The sequence below is a fragment of the Oncorhynchus mykiss genome, chromosome 21 (genome assembly GCF_013265735.2).
Source record: "Oncorhynchus mykiss isolate Arlee chromosome 21, USDA_OmykA_1.1, whole genome shotgun sequence".
Classification (NCBI taxonomy): domain Eukaryota; kingdom Metazoa; phylum Chordata; class Actinopteri; order Salmoniformes; family Salmonidae; genus Oncorhynchus; species Oncorhynchus mykiss.
In genome coordinates, this window is record NC_048585.1 from 14,874,167 (window position 1) to 14,898,599 (window position 24,433).

The 24,433-nt window shown below is 46.6% G+C and overlaps 1 protein-coding gene across 2 annotated transcripts in view; it reads right to left on the bottom strand.

Annotated features, from left to right (window-relative positions):
- LOC110510810 (plexin-A4-like) overlaps positions 1-24,433 on the bottom strand; it is a 482,439-nt gene that overhangs the window by 45,642 nt on the left and 412,364 nt on the right. For both annotated transcript variants that reach the window (XM_036957067.1, XM_036957066.1), the window contains exons 22-26: positions 22,722-22,990; positions 13,372-13,438; positions 12,299-12,445; positions 10,864-11,023; positions 6,350-6,453 (exon numbers count right to left, since the gene is read on the bottom strand). In XM_036957067.1, coding sequence (XP_036812962.1) covers positions 6,350-6,453; positions 10,864-11,023; positions 12,299-12,445; positions 13,372-13,438; positions 22,722-22,990 — 747 coding nt within the window. The remainder of the gene's footprint in view (positions 1-6,349; positions 6,454-10,863; positions 11,024-12,298; positions 12,446-13,371; positions 13,439-22,721; positions 22,991-24,433) is intronic.

Here is a 24,433-nt window from a genome sequence, read left to right on the forward strand (position 1 = left end):
ACAGTGTAGACCTTACTGTTGAAATGCTGACTTACAAGCCCTTAACCAACAGTGTAGACCTTACTGTTGAAATGCTTACTTACAAGCCCTTAACCAACAGTGTAGACTTTACTGTTGAAATGCTGAATACAAGCCCTTAACCAACAGTGTAGACCTTACTGTTGAAATGCTTACTTACAAGCCCTTAACCAACAGTGTAGACTTTACTGTTGAAATGCTGAATACAAGCCCTTAACCAACAGTGTAGACCTTACTGTTGAAATGCTTACTTACAAGCCCTTAACCAACAGTGTAGACTTTACTGTTGAAATGCTGACTTACAAGCCCTTAACCAACAGTGTAGACTTTACTGTGAAATGCTTACTTACAAGCCCTTAACCAACAGTGTAGACTTTACTGTTGAAATGCTGACTTACAAGCCCTTAACCAACAGTGTAGACTTTACTGTGAAATGCTTACTTACAAGCCCTTAACCAACAGTGTAGACTTTACTGTTGAAATGCTGACTTACAAGCCCTTAACCAACAGTGTAGACCTTACTGTGAAATGCTGAATACAAGCCCTTAACCAACAGTGTAGACTTTACTGTTGAAATGCTGACTTACAAGCCCTTAACCAACAGTGTAGACTTTACTGTGAAATGCTTACTTACAAGCCCTTAACCAACAGTGTAGACTTTACTGTTGAAATGCTGACTTACAAGCCCTTAACCAACAGTGTAGACTTTACTGTGAAATGCTGAATACAAGCCCTTAACCAACAGTGTAGACCTTACTGTTGAAATGCTGACTTACAAGCCCTTAACCAACAGTGTAGACTTTACTGTTGAAATGCTGAATACAAGCCCTTAACCAACAGTGTAGACCTTACTGTTGAAATGCTGACTTACAAGCCCTTAACCAACAGTGTAGACTTTACTGTTGAAATGCTGACTTACAAGCCCTTAACCAACAGTGTAGACCTTACTGTTGAAATGCTGACTTACAAGCCCTTAACCAACAGTGTAGACTTTACTGTTGAAATGCTGACTTACAAGCCCTTAACCAACAGTGTAGACTTTACTGTTGAAATGCTGACTTACAAGCCCAAAACCAACAGTGTAGACTTTACTGTTGAAATGCTGACTTACAAGCCCTTAACCAACAGTGTAGACTTTACTGTTGAAATGCTTACTTACAAGCCCTTAACCAACAGTGTAGACTTTACTGTTGAAATGCTGACTTACAAGCCCTTAACCAACAGTGTAGACTTTACTGTTGAAATGCTTACTTACAAACCCTTAACCAACAGTGTAGACTTTACTGTGAAATGCTGACTTACAAGCCCTTAACCAACAGTGTAGACTTTACTGTGAAATGCTTACTTACAAGCCCTTAACCAACAGTGTAGACTTTACTGTTGAAATGCTGAATACAAGCCCTTAACCAACAGTGTAGACTTTACTGTTGAAATGCTGACTTACAAACCCTTAACCAACAGTGTAGACTTTACTGTGAAATGCTTACTTACAAGCCCTTAACCAACAGTGTAGACTTTACTGTTGAAATGCTGACTTACAAGCCCTTAACCAACAGTGTAGACCTTACTGTTGAAATGCTGACTTACAAGCCCTTAACCAACAGTGTAGACTTTACTGTTGAAATGCTGACTTACAAGCCCTTAACCAACAGTGTAGACTTTACTGTTGAAATGCTGACTTACAAGCCCAAAACCAACAGTGTAGACTTTACTGTTGAAATGCTGACTTACAAGCCCTTAACCAACAGTGTAGACTTTACTGTTGAAATGCTTACTTACAAGCCCTTAACCAACAGTGTAGACTTTACTGTTGAAATGCTGACTTACAAGCCCTTAACCAACAGTGTAGACTTTACTGTTGAAATGCTTACTTACAAACCCTTAACCAACAGTGTAGACTTTACTGTGAAATGCTGACTTACAAGCCCTTAACCAACAGTGTAGACTTTACTGTGAAATGCTTACTTACAAGCCCTTAACCAACAGTGTAGACTTTACTGTTGAAATGCTGAATACAAGCCCTTAACCAACAGTGTAGACTTTACTGTTGAAATGCTGAATACAAGCCCTTAACCAACAGTGTAGACTTTACTGTTGAAATGCTTACTTACAAGCCCTTAACCAACAGTGTAGACTTTACTGTTGAAATGCTTACTTACAAGCCCTTAACCAACAGTGTAGACTTTACTGTGAAATGCTGACTTACAAGCCCTTAACCAAAAGTGTAGACTTTACTGTGAAATGCTGACTTACAAGCCCCTAACCAGTGCAGTTCAAGAAGAGGAAAATATTTACCAAGAAGGCTAAAATAAAAAGTCATAATAAAAAGTAACACAATAAGAATAATGAGGCTATATACAGGGGCAACGGTACCGAGTCAGTTTGCAGGGGTAAAGGCTAGTTGAGGTAATATGTACATCTAGGTGGGGGCAAAGTGACTATGCATAGGTAACAAACAAACAGCGAGTAGCAGCAGTGTACAAAGGGGGGGTCAATGTAAATAGATAATTATGAATTGTTCAGCAGTATAATGGCTTGGGGGTAGAAGCTGTTAAGGAGCCTCTCGGTCCTAGACTTGGCGCTCCGGTACCGCTTGCCGTGCGGTAGCAGAGAAAACGGTCTATAACTTGGATGGCTGGAGTCTGACAATTTTATGGGCTTTCCTTTTTGACACCGCCTATTATATAGGTCCTGGATGGCAGGAAGCTTGGCCCCAGTTATGCACTGGGCCGTTTGCACTACCCTCTGTAGCGCCTTATAGTTAGATGCCGAGCAGTTGCCATACCAGGCGGTGATGCAACCGGTCAGGATGCTCTCGATGGTGTAGCTGTAGAACCTTTTGAGGATCTGGGGGCCCATGCCAAATCTTTTCAGTCTCCTGAGGGGAAAAAGGTTTTGTTGTGCCCTCTTCATGACTGTCTTGGTATGTTTGGACTATTATAGTTTGTTGATGATGTGGACACTGTTCGGCCCGACTTTTCCTGTAATCCACGATCAACTCCTTTGTCTTGCTCACATTGAGGGAGAGGTTGTTGTCCTGGCACCACACTGCCAGTTCTCTGACCTCCTCCCTATAGGCCGTCTCATCGTTGTCGGTGATCAATGTTGTGTCGTCAGCAAACTTAATGATGGTGTTGGAGTTGTGTTTGTCCATCCAGTCGTGGGTGAACAAGGAATACAGGAGGGGACTAAGTACACACCCCTGAGGGGCCCCAGTGTTAAGGATCAGCCTGGCAGACGTATTGTTGCCTACTCTTACCACCTGGGGACAGCCCATCAGGAAGTCCAGGATTCAGTTGCAGTTGGAGGTGTTTAGTCCCAGAGTCCTTAGCTTAGTGATGAGCTTCGTGGGCACTATGGTGTTGAACGTTGAGCTGTAGTCGGTGAACAGCATTCTCACATGTGTGTTCCTTTTGTCCAGGTGAGAAAGGGCGGTGTGGAGTGCGATTGAGATTATGTCATCTGTGGATCTGTTGGGGTGGTATGCAAATTGGAGTGGGTCTAGGGTGTCCTGGAGGATGCTGTTGATGTGAGCCATGACCAGCCTTTCAAAGCACTTGATGGCTACCAACGTGAGTGCCACGGGCGGTAATAATTTAGGCAGGTTACCTCCGCTTCCTTGGGCACAGGGACTATGGTGGTCTACTTGAAACACATAGGTATTACAGACTCAGTCAGGGAGAGGTTGAACATGTCAGTGAAGACACTTGACAGTTGGTCTGCGCATGCTTTGAGTACACGTCCTGGTAATCCGTCTGGCCCAGCGGCTTTAAAGGTTTTGTTCACATCAGCTACCGAGAGGGTTATCACACAGTCATCCAGAACAGCTGGTGCTCTCGTGCATGCTTCAGTGTTGATTGCCTTGAAGCAAGCATAAAAAGCATTTAGCTCGTCTGGTAGGCTCGCGTCACTGGGCAGCTCGCGTCTGGGTTTCCCTTTGTAGTCCATAATAGTTTCAAGCCCTGCCGCATCCGACGAGCGTCAGAGTTTGATGGTTCGTCTGAGGGCATAGCAGGATTTCTTATAAGCGTCCGGATAGGTCTCCCACTCCTTGAATGCAGCAGCTCTAGTCTTTAGCTAGATGAGAATGTTGCCTGTAATCCATGGCTTCTGGTTGGGATATGTACAGTGCCTTGCGAAAGTATTCGGCCCCCTTGAACTTTGCGACCTTTTGCCACATTTCAGGCTTCAAACATAAAGATATAAAACTGTATTTTTTTGTGAAGAATCAACAACAAGTGGGACACAATCATGAAGTGGAACGACATTTATTGGATATTTCAAACTTTTTTAACAAATAAAAAACTGAAAAATAGGGCGTGCAAAATATTCATTATCCCCTTTTCCGGCGTCTTTTCTTCATGCAAAAGGCGTGGATCTGAGCCTGTTCCGGTGAAAGCAGGATTTCCTTCTCGTCGGACTCGTTAAAGGAAACAGTTTCTTCCAGTCCGAGATGAACAATCGCTGTTCTGATGTCCAGAAGTTATTTTCCGCCATAAGAGACGGTAGCAGCAACATACACAATAAGTAAAAAAATAAGTTACACAAAACATACACAAAAATGTACAAAATTGCACAATTGGTTGGGAGAATGTAAAACGTCAGTCATGTTCTTCGGTGCCATGTATTAGTCTATTAGTCTATTGGCTGGAGAAATCAACATAGTCCATTTAGAACTGTCAAAGGATGTGCGTGTTCATTCAATAGCTTGGCAGAGGCTTTTAAGCCTGCTAAAACAGAATTCTGCCTCTTCTTCCTCTTCCCTTTGTCTGCGGCCATCAGACATTATTGAAACGGACTGATACGCGACTCTGAAAAACATTCTGCCTGACTGATCCAACGGCATCATCAGTCCTACGCGTCAACAACCTAAACCAACATGATCGGACACAACACGTGTGCAATACTGTCAGGTTGCGTGCGTAGACATCTTGTGAAGCCTCTCTAGTCTCTTTGGTACTTTTACTCTTGTAATACTAGTTTAGGTGCTTTCCTACCGTCAACTCTGACTTGCAGAGTTCTAATCAAAGTCTGATTTTTAATGAGTTCCTGTTTCCTTCAGTGTTTGGGGGGAAATACATGTGGCAGTGGGTAAAGGTGCTGTCTGTCTGTCGAATGGCGGCGTTTGGAAACAGAGACAACAAAGACAGCTGCTGATGACTCTTGAACTCAGAAGGCTGGAGGAGCGAGGGAGGAGGGAGGAGGGAGGCGGGAGATATGGTGAGGCAGGCGGTATAGATAGAATCAGTTAAACAAATAAACAAACTCAAAACACAAATCTCCCTCCGGCTCCGTCTGATGAGATCAGGAGGTCTATTTGAGAAAAGAGCCGTGAGTGGTGTGTGTGTGTGTTTTGCAAAGAGACCTTTACAGGGTAATCTATTTGATGAAACATTTATGAGGTTGAGCCAGCATTTTGACTGGCTGATTAGCTGCAAAAGTTTACCTGGAAATGGAATGACACTCAGGTGGAGTGAGTTTACCTGTGAGTGAGTGTGCAATATGAATTTATCTAGTGTACCATTATGGTAGTACCTGGAAGTCAATCATCTCAAACATGTATTTACCTGGAAGTGGATACTCTAATAGTTAGAGCCTAATCTGGACCATCGGTTTACCTCAAACTGAACACTATGCAGCATAATATTTACATGGAAACACTGTATTATACACTATGAGAGGGAATAGTTTAGTTCTGATATTGCAAATACACACTGGAGGGGAAAACAAACTACAGTTCATTCCAATCATCCATTTTGCTTGTCTCAAACAGGCTTTGTTGGTACACTAGCAAATCACCAGTCCCTTCTGTACAGCGTATTGGGAGTTATCTTCAATCTTCTCCATTACGGATCAGTGTACCCTATAGAAATACAATGAATTATACTTCTACCCTCTCTGTCCTGAGTGAACATGGGTATGACTCCACCTCTAGATATGCATGTCCCTTGTAGTATAGATATGTGTGTTCTAGATAGTGATGCGTGTACCTGGTCGTATAGATATGTGTGTTCTAGATAGTGATGCGTGTACCTGGTCGTATAGATATGTGTGTTCTAGATAGTGATGCATGTACCTGGTTGTATAGATATGTGTGTTCTAGATAGTGATGCATGTACCTGGTTGTATAGATATGTGTGTTCTAGATAGTGATGCATATAACTGGTCGTAAGTCAGAATGTAGATATGTAAAAAAATATATATATATATACACACACACACACACACACACACCTTTATTTAACTGGGCAAGTCAGTTAATAACAAATTCTTATTTTCAATGACGGCCTTGAAACAGTGGGTTAACTGTTCTAGATAGTGATGCGTGTACCTGGTAGTGAGCAAGCATGTTGAGTCTCTTCCAGTCGCTCTCAATCTTGGTAGAGAGGTCTTCGTCCATCAGGATCGTACGCTGACCTCTGCCCTGGCGCCACTCTGTGAGGGGGCAAAGGTAAAGACAGGTTAGGGCACTACAGGGAGAAAGAGAGATTTATATCCAGCCTGCTCAGAATGACCTTTTCCACAAGATGCAGTGATCACTATCACATAGTGAATCCATGTCACGCTCTCTTTTTGTACACTCCTTTGATGTCACACACGCAGGTTGGCATTTATTGTCATGAATCTTTCCCTGGTGGCAGCTCTGTAGAGTGGTCACTGACTGACACAGCCACAAAGTCATCAAATCTGATTTTAAACCTATTTTTACAATATAGCCAGTTTTGACTTTCTAGATGGCCCGTGTAGTGAAGAATTGCTAATTTCTGCCTCCAGGGCAAGATTCATGACAGTGAATGTCAACCTGCGACACATATACACTGGTTCTGCAGGAGCCATGTATGTCTGGATGGTGGGAAGAGAAGGGGAGTGGCTACAGGGAAACAGATCTGGAGTTCCTGGAATCCTTCCTTTGAGGCCAGCATGAGATTCCCAGGCCACAAAGTAGCGATACCGAGAAGTAGAACGAGTGTGACAACGAGTGTTAGTAGCAAGAGAGAACGAGAGGGAGGACAAGAAGAAAGAGGGAAAAGAAAGGAAGGGAAATTAATCACCCACTCTGCTTTTTGATAGAGAGCGGATCGGGGGCCTTCGCTGGGCCCTCTCGATCGATGGATGTGATTACCACTGCTAGCCAAGGTCCCTACTTCCTCTTTCATCTGTGGCGGGCCCCTGGCCCCCACGCTGAGTGCTCTCCACCATCGACCAGCGCTAAACCCCTGCTGAACTGTCTCTTATTGTCATTACTGGGAACTAGCTAGGGCAGGAGAAACCACACCACTGCTACCCCATTCAGCTGGACTTTCAGTCTCAGCTAGAAATACCACACCGTTGCACCCTCAGGAGATACCCCACCAAAGCATCCTAAAGAGTAATCCAACCACAGCACCCTTCAAGAGAAACCATACCACCGCACACACTCGAGATACAACACCACCTCCAACAGATACGCCACCCCAAAGACATACGAAATAGCCCACCACCCTCACCACTGTAGAGAAACCCCACCACTGTATTCCCTCACATTATAATGAAAATAAAATATACTGTGGAAAACAAACAAGGAGGTGATATTCTTTTGTTTGCCGCATTTGAGTTTATATAAGAATGTGTCACTGTGTCGGTGTTGTTCCCGCCTGGCGTCGGTCACTGTCATCTCCTATTCCAATCACAAATAGACCAACAAAGCAGCAATCACAGGGCAGATGATGAAACACGTCCTAGGAGGGGTGCGGAGAACAACTTTGGCATCAGAAATCTCCAGGAAACACAAAGCCTCCTATTGTTTTCTCTCTGTACTGTACATCTTTCCATCAACATGCAAATGACCTGAGTCTCCAGTTGGGCCAGAGTAAACAAACCAAAGGAAGAGGAGAGAGGGAATTGGAAAAAAGGAGAGGAAAGAAAGGATGAATTTGGAGAAAACCAGAGTAAGATGAGATTGCCCCTATATCCCAATCCTCCCAGGTCTCTGTGTGGAGCCCAGTGTTGTAGATAAAGGCTTTGGGGAGTGGAGGGATTCTAGAACATCGGAGCTCCTACAGTGAAGGTTAAGGTTGTTGAGGTAGTGTTGTCATACTGCAGAGGGGGAAGCAGTGAAGGTTGTTGAGGTAGTGTTGTCATACTGCAGAGGGGGAAGCAGTGAAGGTTGTTGAGGTAGTGTTGTCATACTGCAGAGGGGGAAGTAGTGAAGGTTGAGGTAGTGTTGTCATACTGCAGAGTGGGAAGTAGTGAAGGTTGAGGTAGTGTTGTCATACTGCAGAGGGGGGAAGTAGTGAAGGTTGTTGAGGTAGTGTTGTCATACTGCAGAGGGGGAAGTAGTGAAGGTTATTGAGGTAGTGTTGTCATACTGCAGAGGGGGAAGTAGTGAAGGTTGTTGAGGTAGTGTTGTGAGACTGCAGAGTGAAGGTTGTTGAGGTAGTGTTGTCATACTGCAGAAGGGGGAAGTAGTGAAGGTTGTTGAGGTAGTGTTGTCATACTGCAGAGGGGGTAGTAGTGAAGGTTGTTGAGGTAGTGTTGTCATACTGCAGAGGGGGAAGTAGTGAAGGTTGTTGAGGTAGTGTTGTCATACTGCAGAGGGGGAAGTAGTGAAGGTTGTTGAGGTAGTGTTGTCATACTGCTGAGGGGGAAGTAGTGAAGGTTACTGAGGTAGTGTTGTCATACTGCTGAGGGGGAAGTAGTGAAGGTTATTGAGGTAGTGTTGTGAGACTGCAGAGTGAAGGTTGTTGAGGTAGTGTTGTTATACTGAAGAAAATGACAACCCAGTCTACTGAGAACAGGAAGTAAGAAAGAATGAGAGAAGAAGAGAAAGCTGGAGAGAAAGAAAAGAAGGCAGATTTCTTCGAAAGTTTCACAGGAAAAAAAAAATAAGATTGAGGAGGTTTGGGGATCTGAGAGCCTCTCCATTGATTACTTGATCAATCATGTGAGTCAGATTGTGGTCAACAGGGCTGGATCGATGGGGAGTCAGAGAGGGAAGAGAACAATCACACAGCACCAGACTTAGGAGCCAGAGAAGAGGTCTGCTGGACTCAACTCTCCTGAGATCTATGCAGGGAGGCTGGTGTTGAGTCTCTCTGAACACTACTGTAATTTGAAGAAGAAGTCTTGAGAATCAATGGGTGTAGATCACAGGTGTCAAACTCATTCCACGGAGGGCCGAGTGGCTGCGAGTTTCTCGCTCCTCCCTTGTACCAGAGTGATGAATTAAGGTCACTAATTAGTAAGGAACTCCCCTCACCTGGTTGTCTAAGACTTAATTGAAAGGAGAAATCAAAAAGCAGAAGACACTAAGCCCTCTGGAATGAGTTTAACATCCCTGGTGTGGAGGAACACAAGAACTCTCACAATGGCCTCCACATGTTCAATAACTGAAGACTCATCAACACCGATTTGTCCACGTGATGGAAAACTCAATGTTCGTCAATTAAAAACAGAAAATACAATATATATTTGCAATAATAATTCCAGGTGTTAACCTTTTCAACTTCAGGGAACATTTTCTCCATTTGTACTGGTATATGGTTGCTGTTTTGTACCGGTATATGGTTGCTGTTTTGTACTGGTATATGGTTGCTGTTTTGTACCGGTATATGGTTGCTGTTTTGTACCGGTATATGGTTGCTGTTTTGTACCGGTATATGGTTGCTGTTTTGTACCGGTATATGGTTGCTGTTTTGTACCGGTATATGGTTGCTGTTTTGTACCGGTATATGGTTGCTGTTTTGTACCGGTATATGGTTGCTGTTTTGTACCGGTATATGGTTGCTGTTTTGTACCGGTATATGGTTGCTGTTTTGTACCGGTATATGGTTGCTGTTTTGTACCGGTATATGGTTGCTGTTTTGTACCGGTATATGGTTGCTGTTTTGTACCGGTATATGGTTGCTGTTTTGTACCGGTATATGGTTGCTGTTTTGTACCGGTATATGGTTGCTGTTTTGTACCGGTATATGGTTGCTGTTTTGTACCGGTATATGGTTGCTGTTTTGTACCGGTATATGGTTGCTGTTTTGTACCGGTATATGGTTGCTGTTTTGTACCGGTATATGGTTGCTGTTTTGTACCGGTATATGGTTGCTGTTTTGTACCGGTATATGGTTGCTGTTTTGTACCGGTATATGGTTGCTGTTTTGTACCGGTATATGGTTGCTGTTTTGTACCGGTATATGGTTGCTGTTTTGTACCGGTATATGGTTGCTGTTTTGTACCGGTATATGGTTGCTGTTTTGTACCGGTATATGGTTGCTGTTTTGTACCGGTATATGGTTGCTGTTTTGTACTGGTATATGGTTGCTGTTTTGTACCGGTATATGGTTGCTGTTTTGTACCGGTATATGGTTGCTGTTTTGTACCGGTATATGGTTGCTGTTTTGTACCGGTATATGGTTGCTGTTTTGTACCGGTATATGGTTGCTGTTTTGTACCGGTATATGGTTGCTGTTTTGTACCGGTATATGGTTGCTGTTTTGTACCGGTATATGGTTGCTGTTTTGTACCGGTATATGGTTGCTGTTTTGTACCGGTATATGGTTGCTGTTTTGTACCGGTATATGGTTGCTGTTTTGTACCGGTATATGGTTGCTGTTTTGTACCGGTATATGGTTGCTGTTTTGTACTGGTATATGGTTGCTGTTTTGTACCGGTATATGGTTGCTGTTTTGTACTGGTATATGGTTGCTGTTTTGTACCGGTATATGGTTGCTGTAGAAAAAGGGGCTCATTGACTGATCAGACTTGTATTCACCCGGCACAAAACGGTCCCGAACGGATTTCCAATAAGGAATGTTTCCGTTTTCCATTGCATAACATTTTGCTACAGAGTGCCCTAATGAACGGGGATCTTACCTAGGTCCATGTCAGAGGCTTTCTGTCGGTGGGAGTGGGGAACGTTCTTGTATATGGCGTCCAGGATCTTTTCCTTCACCTGGCTGATGGAGTCACAGTTCAACACCTTCACCTGGATCTCAGGGCTCTTCTCATTGTCCGGGTGGATGCAGTTCACCACCTGTAGAGAACAGGGACAAGACTTGGAGTTATACTCCTGCTATTACAATAGGAGTACAGTTCAGCACCTGTAGGGAACAGGGACAGGTAGTTTTTCTATAGAATAGAGAACCACATCAGGAGTTGATGGGATTCAGGTGTGCTGTGTCTCGGCTGATAATTATATTGGAGATGGAGACACATTCTGTGGGATGACAATAATTCAACTATGGCGTGGTCGTTGGATATCAGGTTTGAAAGAGGCCATTCTGTACCTGTCAAGTCTGGTGAAAGTCTTCCCTGTAATAGAAATGGGTATTCAGAGAAACTGGCCTCCCAGGGGGGGCCAGTCTGACACGGCATGGCTACCTTGAGTCGATGAGTGGTTAACAAGCTAATTATTATCGCACGGTTATTATCATTCACAGTGAATACATCAGCCATCATCATCATCATCATCATCATCTACGCAATTGAGGCTCTCGCCAGATGTAATTACATGGTCCAAGGGAAAGAAGGAGGCCATTTACATAAGAAAGAGAAAATAAAATACTTCATGGTCCCATGCTGTTCCCAGTACAATTCTAGACCTCTATCGTTGAGCAGATAATTACATGTTGTAAAAGGGCCACTCCATCATCAATCCTTCTAGATTGATTGAGACAGAGATACTGTTTCTCACGGCCAACTGAAATAACTCTATTGCTCTCCAGGCTATCTGAGCCACACTGTATGTTTCCTGGGAAGGGTTTGATTTGTCTTACAGAGACATTGAGGTAGTAACAAACTGCCTGGCTGGGTGTCTTGTCTTCCCTCAGTCAGCTCAGGTCACAGTGGTGGAGGAGAGGAATGAAGGTGATCAGAGAGTAGAACAGAAAGAGAGACCCGGGAAACAACCAGTCTTCCTGGCCTCCTCCCCCTCTTCCTCGCCTCCTCCCCCTCTTCCTCGCCTCCTCCCCCCTCTTCCTCGCCCCCCCCCCCTTACCTGATCTCTAACACACTCCCTCCTTTTCCCTGCCTCCTCCCCCCTCTTCCTCGCCCCCCCCCCTTCCTCGCCTCCTTCCCCCTCTTCCTCGCCTCCTCCCCCCTCTTCCTCGCCTCCTCCCCCCTCTTCCTCGCCTCCTCCCTCTGTCAGTTCCAGTCTCTAAAAGAAAGTGAGGTCAGTGAGCCCTCTTCCAGTCAGGCGTGAAAGGAGGCGGGTGGCTGGGTGTTACCATGTCCAAAACCCCTTCCTTCCCCTCCCCACCCCACAAAATGCAGTTCCTACCCCAGCCCAGTTCCTACCCCAGACCCTTACCAGCATCTTGTAGTCGATTTGCTGTCTGATGAGCTTATCCTCGCTGAGCGAGTAGCGCGCCTCGCCAGTGATAGAGTCTATAGGCCCCTTTTCCATCTGCTGCTTGATGGCACAGAAGAGGGAGAAGAGGGGCTCGCCAGCACACTCCTGTGTAGAGAGGGATGGTGAGAGACAGACAGACAGACAGAGAGAGAGACAGACAGAGACAGAGAGTGAGAGACAGAGACATAGAGAGAGACAGACAGAGAGACAGAGAGACAGAGAGACAGAGAGACAGACAGACAGACAGAGACAGAGATTGGTGTCAAAAATATAACCTTAACCAGAAATTTAACCATAGCTCCTAACCCTAACTCTAACACGAACCCGATTTCCTAATCCTAAACCTAATTGTAATGCCATTTCATAACCCTAAACCTAATTGTAATGCCATTTCCTAACCCTAAACCTAATTGTAATGCCATTTCCTAACCCTAAACCTAATTGTAATGCCATTTCATAACCCTAAACCTAATTGTAATGCCATTTCCTAACCCTAAACCTAATTGTAATGCCATTTCCTAACCCTAAACCTAATTGTAATGCCATTTCCTAACCCTAAACCTAATTGTAATGCCATTTCCTAACCCTAAACCTAATTGTAATGCCATTTCCTAACCCTAAACCTAATTGTAATGCCATTTCATAACCCTAAACCTAATTGTAATGCCATTTCCTAACCCTAAACCTAATTGTAATGCCATTTCATAACCCTAAACCTAATTGTAATGCCAATACTAATTCTAACCTTAACCCTAAACCCCCTAGAAACAGCATTTTACCCTGTGGGGACTAACAAAATGTTACTATTTTTTACTATTCTTGTGGGGACTATTCTTGTGGGGACACGTCCACACAAACAAACAAACACACGCACACATTCACAGACATGGACAAACGCCCACGGACAGACACACAGACACACACACACACACACACTTTACCATATTACACTCTCACAGACATGAAGCTAGAGGAGCTGAATGGGTGAGCAAAGCAGAATGTATCAGAGTGAAGTGTATGCAGACATTGACCTTTAGGAACTTGTATAGCAGGAAGGTGAACCAGTTGGTCAGCATTTTCTCTGCCACAGACTCCGTCCTGAAATCAACAGAGACATTCCATCAACATGCCATCCCTCACAACCATCACAAATACTCAATATGATCATCAAATTCCCCACAAAACCAGGACTGTTGTAATGAATAGGGGCTTTTGTTACAAAAACATCATTGCAAAAAAACATTTTTGGCTCTCACTTCTAAAGGCCCCCAATCTTACTGCCGATGCCTTTTATATTCAGGCACGCCAAGGGCACCTAAGCTACGCTGGGGTCTTAATAGAAGAGAAAGCAATTAAAACCTTTATTTGATCCCATTGGGATTGATGTCATTAGAAGGGCCTGTAATAATACTGGCCTCATTATTAACCTCTCCCTCCTTAGCCCATTCACACCCACTGTCTGGGACGACACAGCACATCACATTACAATAGAAAGTGACTGCACACATCCATCGCCCTGCTCTCTTTCTCTCTCTGTTATGTCCGGTCTCTCGTGCCAGTGGGCGCTCCGCTGGCGGGACTAATCGGGGCACCGTTCACTGGGCTACCACAGGCGGCCATACCGTGTGAATGGATAATATTCATGTGCACAATAACAAACAGCAGGGTCTGAAAGGCGAGAGGCGGGGATCGGATATCCTTTGACACGTCTCTGGCTCCTGTGTGGTGGGTAATCTGCCAAGAACCCCCCCCCCCACCCCCCCCCACCACCACCTCAATGAGGCATGGCCACAGGCATCAATATTTCAGGATTAGGCCATTGTGTGTGTGTGCACGCCCCCTTGCCCCCTGTGTCATTCGGTTGCCACCTGCAGCCTCAACCTGGCCCCATCCTCTCAGAGCCCTCCTGGCCCCTCCTCTCAGAGCCCTCCTGGCCCCTCCACTCAGAGCCCCCCTGGCCCCTCCACTCAGAGCCCTCCTGGCCCCTCCACTCAGAGCCCTCCTGGCCCCTCCTCTCAGAGCCCTCCTGGCCTCTCCACTCAGAGCCCTCCTGGCCCTTCCACTCAGAGCCCTCCTGGCCCTTCCTCTCAGAGCCCTCCTGGCCCCTCCTCTCAGAGCCCTCCTGGCCCATCCTCTCAGAGCCCTCCTGGCCCCTCCTCTCAGAGCCCTCCTGGCCCCTCCACTCAGAGCCCTCCTGGCCCCTCCACTCAGAGCCCTCCTGGCCCCTCCTCTCAGAGCCCTCCTGGCCCCTCCACTCAGAGCCCTCCTGGCCCCTCCTCTCAGAGCCCTCCTGGCCCCTCCACTCAGAGCCCTCCTCTTCCCTCCACTCAGAGCCCTCCTGGCACCTCTTAGGAGGACCATCGCAATTAGAGATGGAGGATTGTGCCCGCTGTGCCAATAGGCCGGGCCTGGCACCCCCTGCCAACCAGAATTGGCACAACACCTGGATGGGATTAACATCCTGCTCTGCTTGCGCCCGCATTTTTATGTTGGTGCGGCGGCCAAGAGAGTCCTCGGCTCCAGGGGTCAGGGAGGTCACGTTTCATCTTTCCTTTCATGTGTCCCTCACTCTATTCCTCCCCTCCACTCCCTCATTCTCTCTCCCTCCTCTCCCCTCAGACCCTGTCCCCTTACTTGTAATCATTCACACATCCAAATGGTCTCCATGTAGACAAATTCAGCACATCAATCAAAGGGATGAAAAGAGAGTGTAAAAGGGAGAGGTGGAGAAGAAATGACTTGGAGATGGAGGGAGGGGTCTCAGTAAAAGACAAGAATAACAGAATGACTTGGAGAGGGAGGGAGGGAGGGGTCTCAGTAAAATGGAAGAATAACAGAATGACTTGGAGATGGAGGGAGGGGTCTCAGTAAAAGACAAGAATAACAGAATGACTTGGAGAGGGAGGGAGGGGTCTCAGTAAAATGGAAGAATAACAGAATGACTTGGAGATGGAGGGAGGGGTCTCAGTAAAAGACAAGAATAACATAATGACTTGGAGAGGGAGGGAGGGGTCTCAGTAAAAGACAAGAATAACAGAATGACTTGGAGAGGGAGGGGTCTCAGTAAAAGACAAGAATAACAGAATGACTTGGAGAGGGAGGGGTCTCAGTAAAAGACAAGAATAACAGAATGACTTGGAGAGGGAGGGAGGGGTCTCAGTAAAAGACAAGAATAACAGAATGACTTGGAGAGGGAGGGAGGGGTCTCAGTAAAATGGAAGAATAACAGAATGACTTGGAGAGGGAGAGAGGGGTCTCAGTAAAAGACAAGAATAACAGAATGACTTGGAGAGGGAGGGAGGAGGGGTCTCAGTAAAAGACAAGAATAACAGAATGACTTGGAGAGGGAGGGAGGAGGGGTCTCAGTAAAATTAAAGAATAACAGAATAACAGAATGACTTGGAGAGGGAGGGGTCTCAGTAAAAGACAAGAATAACAGAATGACTTGGAGAGGGAGGGAGGGGTCTCAGTAAAATGGAAGAATAACAGAATGACTTGAGTCTTTATCTCCTCTTTCAGCTCCCGCGTTTTCTCCTCTTTTTGTTATTTTATGTGTGTGTGTGTGTGTTCATAAAGAACGTGTTCAGAAAGGTGTGTGTAACTGTGTAACTGTGTGTGTTTGTGTTTTTTTTTGTCAGTGCGTGCCAGGCCCTCCAGTAATGATCTGTTTTGGCACGGCCCCACAGGGAGTCCAAATGTCCATCCTCTATCCAAGCCCTGCCTATAGGGAAGATGGGATGAAGGGCTGCTGTACTTAACATGTCCACAACGGTCCAACAACCTCCTCAACCTCGTCTCGACTGCCACATCTCTACAACGTATCAGTAACGTTACTGATAAGTTAACATGGCTGTAATGCTCTGTGATATTGCATGTTGGCATGAAGTAGTGTGCCTGCTTGGCACCCAGTCAACCAAGTCAACTTGTTGGTACTTAGTTTCCCCTGGTTACCGAGCAGTCGTTTTGCCTCTGCACGTGACATGGGAACCAGAGAATTCCTGGATTGCAGATCCGATGGGACGCATTAGTATGTCGTGCAGAGCGACGCTCTATAAAACGGAGGCTTAACGCTCAATGTATCTTCACAGCTCTCCCACTCATCCCACAGACATTTCTTTACAGGCATCTGGCATCGCACTGATCATGATAATCTAAACCATGGGTGCTGAAACAACAGATGTGGCTTACAAACAGAGTTTTGACACCAGAGGTCATTAATGAGGGTTCTGTATACCATATCGTCCTAGGGTGTTATTGATTGTGATAGATAAGCTCTTGAAATCAATAAGATGTTAAAGGACAGGATTCTCAGTGATGTTTTTCACCCTACCCTCCTCTGGGCCAAGTGGGGGTCACAAGCCTTTTCTCTGTTAACCAAACACGCAGCTACGTTGTAGCTCTGCTGCTAGCCACGCCCCCTTCCTCCAATCCCACGTGTTAAAGCACCACAGCATGAAGTCAGAAATGATTTCAGTTTCCCACTCGGGCTCCTGGGGAGAAGATTGGCTGTCTGACGCAGAGCACAGGCTGCGTACCCAATGGCACCCTATGTCCTTTATAGAGCACTACTTTTGCACTACTTTTTTCACGACCTCATCCCTGATCATAAGTAGTGCACTCCATAGGGAATAGGGTACAATTTGGGACGTAGAACCAGTCTCAGTGCTCAGGCTGACGTCTTCTTACTAGCACTACTGAGATAATCCTCACAGTATAATCAGAGGACCTTTAACTCCTACTGATTATTATCAGTGTGTGTGTGTGTGTGTGTGTGTGTGTGTGTGTGTGTGTGTGTGTGTGTGTGTGTGTGTGTGTGTGTGTGCATCAGGAGATGCAGATGGACGGTTGCTGGTTAAAGGAAATAATAGTAGCCCCGATTTTTAAAATGATATATTATATCATAGATGGATGAAAGAAATCTGAGCCGTGGAAAAGGTTCAGCAGCTATTTCAGTATGCATGAAGAGAGAATGAGAGGGTGTAAGCAGGGGGTGGGGGGGTGGAGGAAGGAGAGGGGGCTGACAGAGGAGGGCGCAGAAATGCGACAGATGGTTGTGGAAGTCTCTCGTTAGTTAGTTTGCCTGGTGGTGTGCCTCAGCTGAGGTTGAGACGGGCAGATGGGGATGTAGAGAAAGGCGGGAGAGGAGAGTGGAGGAGAGGAGAGTGGAGGAGAATGGAGGAGAGGAGAATGGAGAGTGGAGGAGAGGAGAATGGAGAGGGGAGGAGAGGGGTGGAGAGTGGAGGAGAGGGGTGGAGAGTGGAGGAGGAGAGGAGAGTGGAGTGGAGGAGAGGAGAGTGGAGGAGAATGGAGGAGAGTGGAGGAGAGGGGTGGAGAGTGGAGGAGAGTGGAGGAGAGGGGTGGAGAGTGGAGGAGAGGGGTGGAGAGTGGAGGAGATGGGTGGAGAGTGGAGGAGGAGAGTGGAGTGGAGGAGAGGGGTGGAGAGTGGAGGAGACGGGTGGAGAGTGGAGGAGAGTGGAGGAGAGGGGTGGAGAGTGGAGGAGAGGGGTGGAGAGAGGAGGAGAGGGGAGGAGAGGGGTGGAGAGTGGTGGAGAGTGGAGGAGGAGAGGAGAGTGGAGTGGAGGAGAGGGGTGGAGAGTGGAGGAGAGTGGAGGAGAGGGGTGGAGAGTGGAGGAGAGGGGTGGAGAGTGGAGGAGAGGGGTGGAGAGTGGAGGAGACGGGTGGAGAGTGGAGGAGAGTGGAGGAGAGGGGAGGAGAGGGGTGGAGAGGGGTGGAGAGTTTGTCTTGGAAGCGGTGATGGGAAGCTGGTCTGGACACAGTGCCAGAGATGCCCTGCTTATGCACTTTGAGCAGTGATTTAGTAATCAAGTAAAAAGGCAAAGAGGGGGAAAGGCAGAGAAAAGAGAGAGAAAGAGAGATGGCCTGCGCAGAGACGGGGGGGAGAGAGAGAGAGGGCGGGAGATAGATGAGAGAGAGAGAGAGAGAGAGATGGCCTGCGCAGAGGCGGGGAGGAGAGAGAGAGAGGGCGGGAGAGAGAGAGAGAGAGAGAGAGAGATGGCCTGCGCAGAGGCGGGGGGGGGGGGAGAGAGAGAGAGGGCGGGAGATAGATGGATAGAGCGAGAGAGAGAGAGATATGGAGAGAGACAATGAGAGAGAGGGAGATTGGGAGGACACAGAGGGAGGGGAAAGGGAGAGATATATTGAGGGACGAGACGGGACGGGACGGGGGGGGGGGGGGGGGGGGGGGTGTTACTCCGAGCCCAGATTTAGCCTTCCCATCACAGCTGAGTGAGTCTGGGTGTCTCTTCTATTTTGGGCGTGTATCCAGGGCCAAGCAGGAAGTATGTGACTGTGTGTTAGGGCTAGCAGCTAAAGGTTAGCCAGACTGAGGATGGCCACGTGTGATAGCACAAGCGGCTAAAAGTTAGCCTTCACACTGAGGGTGACTGTGTGTGTTAGCGCTAGCAGCTAATAGTTAGCCTCCACACTGAGGTTACTGTGTGTGTTAACGCTAGCTGTTAACAGTTAGCTCATTACTAAGGGTGACGCCCCACCGCTGGCCCTCACAGAGACACACAGAGAGGCATGCTGGGATGTTGGAGGACTGCTAGGTGGAGTTTACACCCGCCAGGGAGGGCTGTGGATGGCATGAGTGGATGATCAGAAGAGGATAAGGGAAGAGGTTTGAAGGATGGTGTGAGAAGACGTTAGAAGCCATGCTGGAGACGTATAGAAATACAATGCAACAGTTTGAGGTGGGTGAAGAGACTGACGGATACAAGCTGGGGAGAGTGAGGGACGGCCTAGAGTGGAAATGTGATGGAAATACCTAGTTAGTTAGTTAGTTAGTTAGGTAGGTAGGTAGGTAACACAGTCTATAATCAAATGAATAAACATAAATGATCCCCTGAGGGAAAATGTAATTCCACACCCTAATGACAGCATGTTTAATATTGCATTTACCAGGTTATCAACACTCAAATGGGGCCAAAAGAAAAGCAAAATGGTGCCTGGAAATACGGATGGTTACGAAGTAATCAGAGAAGGAATGTCCCTCTCCCTCTGACAGTGTTCCAGCCTAGAGACCCTCTAGTCTGACAGTGTTTCAGCAGCTAGCCCCTCTAGTCTGGTAGTGTTCCAGCAGCTAGCCCCTCTAGTCTGGTAGTGTTCCAGCAGCTACCCCCTCTAGTCTGACAGTGTTCCAGCAGCTAGCCCCTCTAGTCTGACAGTGTTCCAGCAGCTAGCCCCTCTAGTCTGACAGTGTTCCAGCAGCTAGCCCCTCTAGTCTGACAGTGTTCCAGCAGCTAGCCCCTCTAGTCTGATAGTGTTCCAGCAGATAGCCCCTCTAGTCTGACAGTGTTCCAGCAGCTAGCCCCTCTAGTTTGACAGTGTTCCAGCAGCTAGCCCCTCTAGTCTGGTAGTGTTCCAGCAGCTAGCCCCTCTAGTCTGGTAGTGTTCCAGCAGCTAGCCCCTCTAGTCTGATAGTGTTCCAGCAGCTAGCCCCTCTAGTCTGGCAGTGTTACAGCAGCTAGCCCCTCTAGTTTGACAGTGTTCCAGCAGCTAGCCCCTCTAGTCTGATAGTGTTCCAGCAGCTAGCCCCTCTAGTCTGGTAGTGTTCCAGCAGCTAGCCCCTCTAGTCTGACAGTGTTCCAGCAGCTAGCCCCTCTAGTCTGACAGTGTTCCAGCAGCTAGCCCCTCTAGTCTGATAGTGTTCCAGCAGCTAGCCCCTCTAGTCTGACAGTGTTCCAGCAGCTAGCCCCTCTAGTCTGACAGTGTTCCAGCAGCTAGCCCCTCTAGTCTGACAGTGTTCAAGCAGCTAGCCCCTCTAGTCTGACAGTGTTCCAGCAGCTAGCCCCTCTAGTCTGACAGTGTTCCAGCAGCTAGCCCCTCTAGTCTGATAGTGTTCCACCAGATAGCCCCTCTAGTCTGACAGTGTTCCAGCAGCTAGCCCCTCTAGTTTGGTAGTGTTCCAGCAGCTAGCCCCTCTAGTCTGACAGTGTTCCAGCAGCTAGCCCCTCTAGTCTGACAGTGTTCCAGCAGCTAGCCCCTCTAGTCTGACAGTGTTCCAGCAGCTAGCCCCTCTAGTCTGACAGTGTTCCAGCAGCTAGCCCCTCTAGTCGGACAGTGTTCCAGCAGCTAGCCCCTCTAGTCTGGTAGTGTTCCAGCAGCTAGCCCCTCTAGTCTGACAGTGTTCCAGCAGCTAGCCCCTCTAGTCTGACAGTGTTCCAGCAGCTAGCCCCTCTAGTCTGACAGTGTTCCAGCAGCTAGCCCCTCTAGTCTGACAGTGTTCCAGCAGCTAGCCCCTCTAGTCTGGTAGTGTTCCAGCAGCTAGCCCCTCTAGTCTGACAGTGTTCCAGCAGCTAGCCCCTCTAGTCTGACAGTGTTCCAGCAGCTAGCCCCTCTAGTCTGATAGTGTTCCAGCAGATAGCCCCTCTAGTCTGGTAGTGTTCCAGCAGCTAGCCCCTCTAGTCTGGTAGGTCCAGTATTGTTTTTACAGACTGTATTATACTGTAATATTTACTGTAGTGTTTTGCTGACATTAATGTATTTTTTACTATAGTGTTTTTGTTTTATTGTCTTTGATATAGGAGTGGGGGCTTTCGCCTTGAGGCAACCTACTGGACAAATACTTAAAGATCACATTTTCCACAACCTTTAGGTAGAGAGGACTGTGGTCTGAACAGAGAGTTCAGAGCTTCTGCTCTTTTCTATAACCTGTAGGGAACACAATATATGGTCTGTATTTGGCATGTAGGTTTCTCACTTATGGGTGGCACAAATTGGGATTTTGGGGAGGGGATTGGGCAGGTTATATGCAAATTAAATACACTAGTATTTGCATATATACTGTAGACATTACTCAAATATTTACTACAGTGTTTCTTTTCAGATAAAACTGTAGTATTTATTATAGTATTCTGCAGTATACTACAACATTCTATAGTAAGTACTATACACGATCAAGTGACACTACATCGTTTAGTATAATATTCTACACTATACTACAGAATTCTATAGTAAGTACTGTAGTATTGTTTCATTTGGGATTGAAGGAGTTTACTGCCTGGTAATGGCTCCGGAAGCTCTGGGTGCGATTAATCATGCCTTGCCCATACAGCATTAATCAAATGCCGCATCCAAGATGTCTCTGTTAAACGTCTCCTTCATGATGTGAATATGCGGTTCATTTTCTGACACAACGATACGCTCAATACGCTCCCATGTTAGTGAACAGCTAGCGAACAGAGGAATCTGTGTCTATCTTCATTGGGGAGGAGGATTTCGCCCGAGGGAGGACGGGAGGTTTGCAATTGAAATTAGGAAGATTAAATTCATTTACGATATGCCTATCAAATCATTGGGGAGGCTGACTGAGCAGTGAGCACCCTGAGCAAATGTGTGATACAACGACCACACGGACCAACGTCTTTTTCAAGGGTAACCGAGATGGTCACAACACCTCCAGCACCATATAAGGTGGTGATATGGTGTTGAATTGAAGTGGTGGTACTGTGTATATGATACAGACTGACACACAGGGAAGTGCTGATTGAGCGGGGAGTAGCTAAGGCTTTTAACAATCCCATTTATTTTTCAAGTGAGGATTTTTACAGCTTTTTTTAATTGGATTCTCCGCTAATTAATGGTAATTATATTCTAATGATGTGCGTGTCAGAGTAGTACATGTTTCTGAGACAAAGTGATCATTTCAATGTCATTGAAGTTAATTCCACATGTCACCGCCATGAAACAGTGAATATGGAGCGATCAGGCGTGGCTGATCGGCTTGCTGCTTGACTAATACACTAATTCGACAAAGTCCAGTTTCAAAGGACGCATCCCAAATGGCACCCTATGGGCCCTGGCCAAAAGTACTGCACTATGTAGTAAATAAGGATTTTACCCTGTTCTTAGTTTTAGCATAAACCAGCCATTCTAGAGAGTTAGAGTTGGAGAAGAAGTACGAACATTGGTATTAATGATCAATTGAGAACGGCTTGGAGAGGGACAGCAAACCCACAGCCACAGTTGTCCATTACCACTGAGTGGAAATCTATGAGTGTTAATGTGTAGGATAAAGCTAATGCAACGTTGATGTTAACATTAGTCGGCTGTTCAGAGCTTAAATGCTTAAGAGCTCCGTGAGGGCCCAATCATTCACTCTGTCGCAGATAGAGAAAGAGAGCGAGAGAAGAGAGTGATGAAGAGAGCGCGAGAAAGAGAGCAAGAGAAGAGAGTGATGAAGAGAGATAGAGAAGTGTGTGTGTGAGTTTGTGCAGGTGTTCTGTAGAAGTGAAGTCACTCACCCCTCTCCCCAGACACAGAGAGGTGAGGACAGAGCCAAGGCCTTTGTCTTAATGAGGCCAGAGATGGCCCACGAGAGTCACACACACACACACACACTTCTCCCCTCTCCCCTCACCTTCGGAGCAGCAGCTTGGGGTGGTTCTTGCTCTCCAGGTTGCGGTCGATGAGGTCAGAGAGCAGGTGCTTGAGGACATCGGTGGCGTACTCCAGTTTACTCTGCAGCATTGTCATGATGAGCGAGGCCACGTTGCCGCGGTCGCGCATGGAGAAGCCGCGCTGCGACTCGAGCGTGCGGATGAATGAGAGCAGGAAGACCTTGTTGTTGATGAGCTGGCCGAACAGCTTCAGGCCCTTCTCCACCTGCTCCTGTCTGTAGCCCGGCACCTGGGAGACAGGGAGGAGAAGAAGAGAGGAAAGGGAGGAGAGACGGATACGCTTAGATGACAATTTATTTATTTAACTAGGCAAGTCAGTTAAGAACAAATTCTTATTTTCAATGACAGCCTAGGAACAGTGGGTTAACTGCCTTGTTCAGGGGCAGAATGACAGATTTTTACCTTGTCAGCACGGGGAGTCCAACGCTCTAACCACTAACATGCCGCCCCGTCAGAGGTCACACTTGTCTCAGATACAGAGACTGTTTGGGGTCAAGGTTTGGGGTCAGTCATGCATGCATACATTTTACACATGGGTGGTCCGGGGAATGGAATCCACTACCCTGGCATTACAAACACCATGCTCTACCAACTGAGATACAAAGGACCACATGGTCATGCCAAACGCCTGGCCCAAGTCATGGGTGTAACATAACATCACAACATCCCTCGTCTTTAGAGTAACATGAACCCAACACTAGAGGAATCAGACATCACTACATCCCTAGTCACTAGAGTAACATGAACCCAACACTAGAGGAATCAGACATCACTACATCCCTAGTCATTAGAGTAACATGGACCCAACACTAGAGGAATCAGACATCACTACATCCCTAGTCACTAGAGTAACATGAACCCAACACTAGAGGAATCAGACATCACTACATCCCTCGTCATTAGAGTAACATGAACCCAACACTAGAGGAATCAGACATCCAGGGATAGACTATAGACTCTGACTGACTGTGGGGAATAACTCATTCCATGGCCTTGGCATCTCCCATTCCAGCCAAATCCATTATCACTCCACTGGCTCAATTCAAATCAAATCAAATTTTACCTGTCACATACACATGGTTAGCAGATGTTAATGCGAGTGTAGTGAAATGCTTGTGCTTCTAGTTCCGACAACGCAGTAATAACCAACCTAGCTGTTAAGACCTGGTTCTCTCAAATGACAGTCTGTTAAGACCTGGTTCTCTCAAATGACAGTCTGTTAAGACCTGGTTCTCTCAAATGACAGTCTGTTAAGACCTGGTTCTCTCAAATGACAGTCTGTTAAGACCTGGTTCTCTCAAATGACAGTCTGTTAAGACCTGGTTCTCTCAAATGACAGTCTGTTTAGCCCTGGTTCTCTCAAATGACAGTCTGTTTAACCCTGGTTCTCTCAAATGACAGTCTGTTAAGACCTGGTTCTCTCAAATGACAGTCTGTTAAGACCTGGTTCTCTCAAATGACAGTCTGTTTAACCCTGGTTCTCTCAAATGACAGTCTGTTTAACCTTGGTTCTCTCAAATGACAGTCTGTTAAGACCTGGTTCTCTCAAATGACTGTGTGTGCTAATGATTACAGCCTGGAATGTGGGCATGGGAGGATATCTGGGAGAGTCAGCATGGGAGGATATCTGGGAGAGTCAGCATGGATGGATATCTGGGAGAGTCAGCATGGG